General features: G+C 47.7%; 1 protein-coding gene across 3 annotated transcripts in view; it reads right to left on the bottom strand.

Annotated features, from left to right (window-relative positions):
- LOC138261913 (ATP-binding cassette sub-family B member 5-like) overlaps positions 1-12058 on the bottom strand; it is a 987125-nt gene that overhangs the window by 126623 nt on the left and 848444 nt on the right. For all 3 annotated transcript variants that reach the window (XM_069211477.1, XM_069211478.1, XM_069211476.1), the window contains one exon: positions 5759-5915. In XM_069211477.1, coding sequence (XP_069067578.1) covers positions 5759-5915 — 157 coding nt within the window. The remainder of the gene's footprint in view (positions 1-5758; positions 5916-12058) is intronic.

The following is a 12058-nucleotide window of genomic DNA, read 5'->3' as shown; positions in this document are numbered from 1 at the left end:
AGAAGACACTCAATTCACCTGGCATTTTTACAAGAGACACACCTGATGGTGCCGGAGATCCCCCGGCTGAGCCAGCGCTGGAGAGGGCAATTATATGCGACTGGTCATTCGGCTTACGCCAGAGGTGCATTAATTTGGATCAGAGCTGGTACTCCCTTTGCGGCGGAAGAACAGGTGGTGGACCCACAGGGAAGATTTGTGCTAGTTAGAGGGAAGCTGGCGGGTCATACAGTAGTACTGGGCTCGATATATGACCCCAACACAGACCAGGCTGCCTTTCTACAGGGCCTGTCTCACCACCTGGCGGGTTGGAGCAGCCTTCCATGGCTGCTGGGGGGGGACTTCAACAGCGTGCTTGATGTAGAATTGGACCGTTCCCTCCCCCCGCTGCCCACATCACCGGTAGTAACTGCTTTGCACGGTCTAGTGAACTGGACCCAGCAGTGGCAGTTGGTGGACATATGGCGACAGCGGCTCAGAGCAGATAGGGTTTACTCCTTCTGTTCTGCCCCACACTTCCTACACATGCACCTAGACAGAATGCTTTGCACTGCAGGTTTCGCCCCGGTTGTGGTGGACCTGGATTATCTAGGGTGCACACACTCAGACCACAACCCACTAATTGCGCACCTGCGCTGGGGTTCCTCCCGTCCAGCTGTTCCCACCTGGAAATTGAGGCCAGAGCTACTGGAAGACGCTGCTTTCAGAGCATCATTGAGCACCATAATACCAGAATTTTTTTCAAATAACGAAGGCACGGCCTCGTCAGGCTTGATAGAATGGGATGCATTCAAAGTTTACATCCGGGGGCACTGTCTGAGAGCCAAGTGTAATCTGCACCGCTCTGTTGAACGCAAACTCACTCGAGTAGAGCGGTCCTGCTGCGACCGGCGGGGGAGGTAACCAACGACCAAGCTGATGAGTCGTATTTGCCGGCAATACGCGCTGAACACCTAGCATTGCTGGAGCGTCTACGATGTCTAAACTGCAACGCACACTCTGCGAGAACTCATGCCTCAGCCGACAGGGCGGGCAAGCTTTTGGCCTAGCTGATCAACCGGGACTGTGAAAGGAAACCGAGAGTGGAAATTCGCTCACAAACAGGGGAACTGATACACACACCTGGGGAGATACAAGCCGAATTCACAAGACACTATGAGACACTCTACACTTCAAGGGTGCCACCTGGGGAAGACTCCAGTGCTGAGTTTCTTGCAGGGGTGGAGCTCCCACACATAGAAAACGACCTGACTGAGATACTTGAGGCACCCCTTGATCTCGAGGAGATCAAATCCAGTATCCGTGAGCTAGCGTCTGGCAAAACGCCGGGTCCAGATGGGTTAACAGTTGATTTTTACAAGGCCTTCGCGTTGCAACTGGCGCCCAAGCTCCTTCGTGTATATGAAGCGGCTGAACGGGAGGGTCATTTATCGGCCACACAGAGGGAGGCGCTGCTGGTATCCCTTCCTAAGCCCGGGAGAGACCCAGTGGAAATGGGCTTGTACAGACCTCTGACAATGCTGAACACAGATTATAAAATACTAGCCAAGGTACTAGCGACGCGCCGAGTGTCCCGGGTCTGATACATCCGGATCAAAACAGGTTTGTGCCGGCCAGAGACACTTCTCACAACATCAGAAGGTTGTTTCGGGTCATGCAATATGCAAGGCGCGATTGGCCGCGAGCGGACGGCCTTGTTCTGGATCTAGAGAAGGCCTTCGACTCCCTAGAATGGCCCTACCTGTTCAGAGTGTTACATCAGTTCGGTATGGGACCATCCTTCACTTGCCTAGTCAAACTATTATACATTAAACCACAGGTCCGGGTGAAGCTTGGAACCGACATATCGTAACCGATCCGAGTGCGCAGGGGTACTAGGCAGGGCTGCCCTCTCTTGCCAGTGCTGTTCTCACTTGCTATGGAGCCACTAGCGGTGGCCTTGCGCAGAGAGGGGGGGCAACTGGGGAATCCCTTTGGGAGATGGCCTACACAGTGTCGTTATACGCCGATGACCTCCTTCTATACTTCAGAGACATCACACAGATCCCACCGGTGGCTGGCTCACTCCTACAGCACTTCGCGTCGATATCTGGACTCAGGGTCAACTGGTCCAAGTCGTGCCTTTTTCCATTTGACCCAGGACTTTCGGAACCGCGACTTGAGCTGGCTGGGAGCCCTGTTCTGTGGCAACCATGCACGCTCAGATATTTGGGCATCCGAATCTATCATCGTGAGCAGGACATATTTGAGGGCAATCTTGCAAAAGCGGTGACCTCGGTCAGGTCACAAATGTTATTCTGGAGGACACTGCCGCTGTCGGTAGCGGGCAGGATAGCACTCCTAAAAATGGTGGTCTTACCACGACTCTTGTACTTCTTTTCTAACATCCCGCACTACGTTCCCCCCGCCTTCTTCAGGACACTGGAGACAGGACTGAGGGAATTCATCTGGAACGGTGGCCGTTGCAGAGTTGCCCTAAAAAAACTGTACATGCCACCTGACAAAGGTGGACTGGCAGTCCCTAACCTGGAACATTACTACCTGGTGGCTCATCTACAATGGATATCCAGGTGGCTGGCGGACACCCAGCTCGCGGACACGGCGTCGGAAGGGGGCCCCTGGTCGCTCCAGCAAATACAGCACTTATTCCACCCGCTCACTCGTGCGCGTACCCCGCAGCAGCTGTTCCTCAGGGTAGCCCAAGGATGTTACAGCAGATCCCTCCGCCTCACAGAACCGGGGATCGCGCCGGCCCTGGCGCTGGCGGGCACGCCGAGAGGCCTTAGAGTCACATCAGACCTTGAGCTACGCAAATGGCACGAAATGGAGTTGCACACACTAGGCGACCTCTACGAGGAGTGCCAACTGCTCTAGTTTGCCAGACTCCAGGAGCTGGGCTTGCCGCCCGGTCAGTTCTTACTGTACTATTCCTTGCTCAGGACTCTAGAATCCGGGTGGGGCGACATCTCAGTGGCCCCTCCTACTCACTTGCTGGTTCAGTACCTCCAGGTGGTGGGTCGGGGCCATCACCTGATTAGCTGGTTGGCAGATGCTCTGAGAATACACACTGCCCACGAGAGCGAAGTGTTGCGCGCGGCATGGGAAGCGGACACAGGCAACTCGATTGTGATGGTGAGATGGGGGGTTGCTCTCTCGGGCCACCTAAATGTGCCCCGCAATTCTTGATTTCGCTTAATCCAGTACTATATAGTCCACAGAGCCTACCTTACGCTAGCCCAAGTGAACAGATACTTCGCCTGCGGGGACGCGGCCTGTCACCGATGTCAGGAGATAAGAGCAGACTTGTTACACATGGTGTGGTCCTGTCCTAGCTTGGGCCCCTATTGGAGGGAGGTAATTGACAACTTATCTGACTGCATAACACAACGAATACCCTTCACATGGGAGGCATGTATATTAGGATTATTCCCCAGAAGCAAGCAACGCAGAGCAGAGGTGCGCTTCTCAGACTTAGGGCTCATAGTGGCAAAGCGATTGGTGACCCATAGGTGGAAATCTCCAGATCCACCACCGGTGCAGGCTTGGAGGCGCTCTCTCGAGGTGTGGGCAGGAGCGGAGGGCACGGCGCTGAGACGAGAGGAGATCCTGGGACTACGTCAGTTCCCGCTATCTGCATGCTTGGGAGGAGCTGAGGATGAGGCTGCAGAGTATGGGAGGGAACCCAGTAGATGAAAGTTTAGACTAAAAGAACGAGTCTCTATTGTAGAACAAATGCACTGCATGGGGGGATTGAATGCGAGAACTGGCGAGATCTGCTATGAAGCTGGGAGGCGAGTAGACAGCACACATTAGACCCGATACCCGACCTGCCCCTTCCACCAGCGGGCCGAACTGTTGTACTGTAATTTACAACCTGACCGGGGAACGATCATATGCGAAACAACTGTATAGATGCCTGTAACCAGCAAATGTTATTGTTGTTTTTCCCTCCTTATTTAAAAAGTTAGTTTACATAAAGTTCATGATACCTGCTTGTTTGACAAAGACACCCCAATGATACATTAGTGATGGGAACAACGCTACACCAGCGAGCACTACCAGGTGACACCTTGGCTGACAGATGTTAAGCATGTTATTAATCTCTCAGTCTGCACCTGAAAAACAAGCCGATAATGGTAAAAAACACTAATCAAGGAAGCAATAATGGACAAAAACCGCAGACAACACAACAAGCAAACTAAGAAATTGAATACCTGCAAGTATATGATATACAATATGCTACATCATCGTTTTACTAACTTACCAACTAACACTTAATGCTATAACCATTACACACCACACTATGTTGTAAAAATGATAATGTCATAAAATGAAACATTATAATGATAAAACGTTAATAAACAGATTTATGGAAATAAAACAACGACCGTGTTTCAACTCTACATAAACTCTGGATAAGTCACATTAGGCATTCGTTTTCATGGTAAAATAACAGGTGCTTAACAGGAAATGTTTGTATATACTGGAGACAACCTAGCAAGTACTTTGCCCTCACTTGTGCGGCTGTGCCTGATGAGGTGATGCTCAGCACATATGTTTGTGAGGCTGCCTCAGGCATATTCAAGTCAAGGCTGCAAGGATGTTGCAGGAGATGGACGGGAGAGCAAACTTCCGAAAAAGCAATTCGAATGGAGCCAGTAGCTCATTACAGAAGTCTGCAGGAGGACTACTTTCTTTGTCTCCACCTGCAAAATGCTAAGGTCTGATCCAAAATGCGAGGGGCAGTCAATGAAGCCAGTCGCTGAAGGAGTCTGAGCAACAGCCCCTTTCTCTATGGATATGTATAAGTTTATGTATGTGTATGCTTGTTTATGTGCGTGTTGTGTGGTGTGATGTGCATGCAGAGGTGACATCGAGATCTTGCTATACCATATGAAGACATATTTATAGCATCTTTCAAAGCACAGCATCCTAAAACTAACATTGGTTCTCTCATATTTAAAAGCACGTAGCGCAGGCACACTATCATTCAGTGAGGATAGATGGTGTCCCCTGGAAAGCTTAGAATTCATCATGACTCGTCTGAAGTCCATCTGCTTAAACACATATACATTTCAAGCTGATTTTGTGCACACTATGACACTTCCAGAATTGAATTAAAGTGGGATATGCAATGTAGTTGACATTACGATACCTCTAGTTCTGTGTTCAGAGAACAAAATTGAAATTATTTCAATTTTTCAAGCTCACATAAAATTCCTATTTTGAGAATAATTCCTAAATTAAAGATGTGCAAGGAAGGGACCAAAATGTTTATTCTTTGCTTCAGAACGTCGCTCTCCTGTTTAGATGTTTTAGTACTAGATGGTCTGGAGCAGTGCTATTTAGAATCACATTAAATGCTGTAAGAGTACTACTATGTTTCTCCATTTCTTTTTGTAGCAGACAGTGATGATTTGCAGGAGCCAAAAATAGATGAAAATATTGATTTGTGCTGCAGAAAAACATTGGGCGCTGTAAAAAAAATAAAAAATAGAAAAGGAGCGAAACAGCAGACCTTTAAAGCATGAACGAGTGTTAAATAGCACCGCTTGTATAGGTTGTATGTTCCGACCATAGACGAGGACGGCTCATGTAACCTTTGTTGTATTTCAATGTTTCACAATTCTTTAGCTATGCCATTGGAACTTGATATGCTTGTCTCATGACACCCTTCCTCCCATAATGTCACCCCTGAACAATAGAGCATTTTCGTCACGCACACATGTAATAACTTCTATAAAGGGTGAACACTCACCAGCTTTTGACCTTCTTCACTGTAGCTGTCTATGGCTGGGGTTCTGTCAAACAATGCAAACAAATGTGAAGCAGCTGATTTGGCCTTGGCATAGTCAGGAGCAAAGGACAATGTCTGGCCAACTGCCATAGAGCCATATGTTAATAGGGAAAAAACCCTAGAGAAGAAAGAAACTCGGTTAATGCTTTTCATGGTGGCATAAGGTTAACAGTTACTTAGTTTATAACATCAAGATTTTGCATGCAGTCAGTGATAAAACATCAGCTTTGTGAAGAGATCACCCCAATGATGGGCTGTTTATACATCAACAAGGCTCTGCGTTGGTTCCATATCGCCCCAGAAATGACTGAGCCAAGCTGCATATAAGTGCCTTCCTTGCATGTTGACATCAGTTTCTTGTCTTCAGACACGTAGTCAACAATTCCTAGTAAAAGTGTAATGAATACTAACTTGGGACCATTTCAGATGTGAAAATGAAGTCAATCTGCAGAAGGGGAGGTGGGAAATCTGCAGTTAGAGTATCTACCAGAAAGAGCGCTCTCAAAGGTAAGTACATTTTCCTTCTGATGGATACGTCTAGCCACATGTTCCTCACATTAGAGTACACACCAAAGTGGTAGTTCCTTGTAGTGGAGGGTATGTGCAGTGATTTGAGACCACAGTCTTGCAGAACCAAGAGGGCGACATGTCCTTCACACCGGGCCTGGCTGTCAAGGCAGTAGTGCCTCGTGAACGTATGCACTGATGTCAATGCTGAGGCCTGGCCGATGTCAAGTATGATGCCCATACCCCAAAACAGGTGTAAAAGCCTTGGCTCGTACGCAAACACTCGTAGCTCTTCAGGGAGTCGTTTGTTGGCCAATGAGAGAACTATCAGCCTCTCCAGGGTCCTCTTTTACACAGGTTTCCTCTTCTTCAGGGTTGAGGGGGAGCAAAGGATGCTGACAGAGTGATGGACTGGTCAAGGCTGAAGTGAGTTAAGACGTTTGGCAGAAAGGCTATTCAAGTCCTCATCACCAACTTGTCCAGAAAAAAAATGGGTGTACGTTGGCTGCACTGATAGTGCTTGAAGATGATGTGACTGCAATGCGGAAGACAGTTTTCAGGGTCAGGAGATGCAACAAGCATCAATGCAGAGGCTAGACGAGCATACACAAGAGGAAAGTTAAGACTAAGTTGAAGGTGACACAATGGCAACACAAATGGCTTGAGAGGAAATGTGTATCAGACCTTTAATAAATGTAATCACAAGAAGTGATCTGGACAAGGAGGGTAGGTCCAGCAAAAGTAGAAAGGTGAAAAGGCTGCCAACTAACCTTTTTCAGTGCTCACCGTAAGGCCTTACTCAGCTATAGACAACACAAATAAAATGAAATCCAACAGCTTTTGCCTGTAAAGGCGTAGTGTCTTAGACACTGCATGAGGTTGCGAATTGGTCCCAGTGTCTAGCATAAATGTTTTTCATGGACTGACAGCTGGCAGCACAAATGGCATCCAGTATTTCAAACTGCAAGTCGAACCCAGCTAATTGCTGCTACCCAATCTCCACATATTGAGGTGTACACTGTGTACATTCATGTGGCGGACCCTTCTCTGCTGCTGAGACAGAAAGGCATTGCAGAATGGCAACCTGATCAGAGGAGAGATGCTAATGCTCTAGAGTTATGGGTATCATATCTCCTGGCTTTATCTGGAGCCCAAATTGACTCAAGTGTGGTTTTCCTAATCTTCTTCTGAACAGGAAGCAGGCGCGGTAGTGGCTGGAAGGTATGCAGTAGTCCCCAGATCCTTTTAATCTGGAATGCCTCTCCTAGCAAAAGGTCTTGTGAAAATTCTAGTGTGCAAAAGTGCTGACACTGCACATTCCCAACAGTAGCAAACAGATCTAACCGTGGCTGCCCCCTCACTGATGGAAGCGATCCTGTGCCACCTCAGGATGCAGACACTACTCACTACTCACCAGACTATACCTACTTAGTACATCCGCTCTAGCATTCAGGGACACCACCAAGTGACTGGCAACAAGAAAGATGCCTTGGAGTTCTAGCCTCCTCCAGAGATGCAAAACTTCTGGCACAGCAATCAAGACCCCACTGTGTCCTACTTTTTGAAGTACCACAAAGTGGTGATGTATGTACAGCAGCCTCCCATTAATGCACAAAAGGAAGTACCTTCAGGGCCAAATTAACCATCCCCAGCCTGGGTACCAGGCATTGACAAGGCCATACATGGAGCTGAAAATCACGTCTTTATTCCTCTGCTTGTACCTGTGAACCTGAAAATTTTAAACCACACCGATACGGAGTGTGCTGGGAGCCAGAAAGGTTCTGCTCTACATCATGCAGGACACAATGGCCCACATTAAGACATCAGCGGTATAAACTGTCTACTGCCGCGGTGACGGCTGTCAAAAAACCGACACCGCAGCTACCATATGTTCACCAGATTATGAACACAGCCAGATTTCTGCCAGAAGAAGGGCAGAAATCCGGCCTTTGTCATACTGGCGGATTGTGGTAAGGGGGCGCTGCTACCACCAGCACCACCACGCCAGTAGACCGCCGCCAGCCGTATCATGACACATGATACGGTCTGGCAGTGTTCTGCTGGCGTGGCGGTTCTAGCGGTAGCAGCGCCCGTCCCGTTCCCTGCCAGAAGACCACCTGGATGCAGGTAATTGGGCCTCCGACAGGGCAGGGGGGTGGGAGGTGTTGTCTTTGTGTGGGGTTGTGTGCATGAATGTGTGAGTGTGTGCGTGAATGTGTGTGTAGTGTTGTTTGCGTGAATGTATGCATGTGTGTGAATGCGTGTAAGAATGGAAAAGTGAATGCATGTCTGCATGTCAGTATGAATGTGAGTGTGGGTGTGAACGAGCATGAATGGATGTATGTGTGAAATAATGCGTGTATGCTAGTGTGAGTGAGTGGGTGTATGCCTGATGCGTGTCTGAGAGTGTCTGCGTGCATGGGGGGGTATCGGAAGGGGGAGCATGGATGGAGGAGGGGGTGGGGGGCATCTGAAGAGTGTTTGAGTGAGCCTCTTACCAGTGACAGGGAAAGAATTCCCTGTCACTAGTAGGGCATTGTGAAAGTCATGAAAACCATGGCGGGAGGCTGGCTCATTATGCCACCGGAGGTAATTTAGCGGCTCTGGGCTGGAGATTGTTATCTCCGGCCCGGCGGCTGCTACCACAATGGCGGTAAGAGTGGTAAATTGGGGGTTAGCTCCAGCCAATCCGCCAATGTCATAATGTGGCGGTATGTACCACCAGCCTGTTGGCGGTACTACCGCCACATTACCACCTACTGCTGGGATCATAATGAACCCCTATATCTCCCTCTCTGTTAAATGAAAAATCTTTTTTTTTTTTTTAGAAAATCATTAATCATACACATATTGTTAGAAATGGGGTCTTTGGTTGGCAGTCAGGTTAACCCCTGTCCAAGCAAGGACCCTCACTCTAGTCAGGGTAAGTCACACACAATCCAAATTATCTTGTGCCCACCCTCTGGTAGCTTGGCACTGAGCAGTCAGGCTTAACACAGAAGTCAAATTGTAAAGTATTGGTGCAATAAATCATAAAATAACACAATATAGCACCACAAAAATACACCACACAGTGTTTAGAAAAATAGAAAATATTTATCTGGATAAAAGCAGGTCGAAATTAATAAAATGCAATAAGAATACGTTGAAATATTCCTGCAAAAGCAATATAAAGTGTCTTAGAATTGAAATATTACTGTACCAGCAATAAAAAGTGTCTTAAGTTCTCCTAGAAACAACAAGTGTGTTTTGCAGGGCAAAGTACATGGTTTGTGTTGAAAAATCCTTGCACAGGACCGCAGAGGAGGAGATAAGTGGAAAATGGTTTTGCCCCTTCGCACACAGACTTGCGTCATTATTTTCCACATGGGGAAGACATTGCGTCGATTTCTGGCGCGCGGACATGAATCCTCTTCGGGTGGCGGGGTTTTCGGACGCCCGGGATGATGCGTTGAATCCAGGGCTTGCAGAGCGAAGTCATAGGCGATGCGTCGATTCCGGTGGGTGATGCGTGGAAAATTATCCCGCACGGCAGGCGCTGCGTCGATTCCTCTCAGGAAGTCGGGCGTCATCATTCTGGGTCAGCTGGCATCGATCCAGTAGGGCTATGCGTCAATCTTCCGGTCGCGTCGCTGGTGCTGCATCGATCTTCCGTCGCGAAGTCGGGCTGCTTCGTTCCGGTCTCGGCGTGCGGTCAATTTTTCACCACGATCAGGCTGTGCGTCGTTTTTGCCAAGCGGTGCATCGAATTTTCATTGCATGGGGATTCCAGTTGCAGGAGAGAAGTCTTTTTTGGTCCTGAGACTTCAAGGAACAGGAGGCAAGCTCTATCCAAGCCCTTGGAGAGTACTCCTTCAGCACAGCAAGAGAGCAGCAAGGCAGCAGGGCAACAGCAAGGCAGCAATCCTTTATAGAAAGCAGTCAGGTGAGTCCTTTGGGCAGCCAGGCAGTTCTTCTTGGCAGGTTGCAGATTCTGGTCCAGAGTTTCCTTCCCAGGTAGTGTCTGAGTTTAAATACCCAAATGTGCCTTTGAAGTGGGGGAGACTTCAAAGAGTGGCTTAGAAGTGCACAAGGACCCCTTTCAGTTCAATCCTGTCTGCCAGGGTTCCAGTAGGGGGTGAGGCAGTCCTTTGTGTGAGGGCAGACACTCCACCCTCCCAGCCCAGGAAGACCCATTCAAAATGCAGATGTATGCAAGCGAGGTTGAGTATCCTGTGTTTGGGGTGTGTCTGAGTGAATGCACAAGGGAGCTGACAACTAAGCCCAGCCAGATGGGATTGTAAGGCATAGAAAGATATAAGTGCAGAGAAATGCTCACTTTCTAAAAGTGGCATTTCTAAAATAGTAATATTAAATCCAACTTCACCAGTCAGCAGGATTTTGTATTCCAATTTTGGCCATACTAATTATGACCTTCCTGCTCCTTTCAGATCAGCAGCTACCACTCAAACAATGTATGAGGGCAGCCCCAATGTTAACCTATGAAGGGAGCAGGCCTCACATCAGTGTAAAACAAATTTAGGGGTTTTACACTACCAGGACATGTAAACTACATAGGCACATGTCCTGCCTTTTGCCTACACAGCACCTTGCCTTATGGGTTACCTAGGGCATACCTTAAGGGTATCTTATATGTACAAAAAGGGGAGTTTTAGGTTTGGCAAGTACTTTTAAATGCCAAGTCATATTGGTAGTGAAACTGCACACACAGGCCTTGCAATGGCAGGCCTGAGACAAGGTTAAGGGGCTACTGAGGTGGGTGGCACAACCAGTGCTGCAGGCTCACTAGCAGCATTTAATCTACAGGCCTTGGGCACATATAGAGCACTCTTCTAGGGACTTATAAGTAAATTAAATAGCCCAATTGGGTATGATCCAATGTTACCATGTTTAAAGGGAGAGAGCAAATGCACTTTAGCACTGGTTAGCAATGGTAAAGTGTGCAGGGTCATAAAAGCAGCAAAAACAGTATCTCAAAAGTGGAAGGAGGCAGGCAAAAAGTTAGGGGTGACCACCCTAAGGCTGTCAGGTCTAACACATATACATAGAAACATATACAATTATATTTCATAAAAATCTTCATGGTGCTTTGATGGTCTGATCCGAACGGGTTCCTGGAAGCAGTAGTCTGTCACCTTCAGGGTCAGAAATGATTAGAGATGGCAAGGAATCAGCAACAATCAGAGTTTTCAGAATCAGTCTTTCTTTTACCGTCTCGAGTTGAAGACCGATAAAACACAGGCCTGAAGTGAGAAGAGTCTCAGATAATAGTCTTCCCAGGGCACTGGGCAGTCATTGTGTGTCCTTCAGTACACAACACTTGAAATGGTTCAGCATCAAATTTTCTTTAGTGGATCTGTTGAGCAATCACCACATCTTTTCTGAACCAGATGTCTTTTGCATGACACCTTGTCTGCATAAACATTCATTTTCTGTTTGTTAACCAACTTCCTTGTAGCAAGCATGCTTTCATTTTTCTCTCTTTCGGTGGTCCATTGGAGTAACTTGGGTGTAATTGCTCTCCCAGACATCAAAATCACAAGATTTTCACCTGTGGTTGAGTGAGATGTCAAAGGATAAGCTCGTAGAATAGAATTCAATATTGTTTTCAAATTGAGCTTCTTGAGAGTTGCACATTGCACTGCTTTCTTTAGTGTACTCATACAAAGCTCAACAAGTCCATTTGCCTGTAGCCATAAAGGTGTGATCTTTTAATGACTTTACAATGGTTGGTATGTCCCATGTTGCAAATAT

Source organism: Pleurodeles waltl, chromosome 10 (assembly GCF_031143425.1).
Source record: "Pleurodeles waltl isolate 20211129_DDA chromosome 10, aPleWal1.hap1.20221129, whole genome shotgun sequence".
NCBI classification, from domain to species: domain Eukaryota; kingdom Metazoa; phylum Chordata; class Amphibia; order Caudata; family Salamandridae; genus Pleurodeles; species Pleurodeles waltl.
The sequence above is the reverse complement of the archived record's forward strand: the minus strand, read 5'-3'. Positions and strand labels throughout refer to the sequence as shown.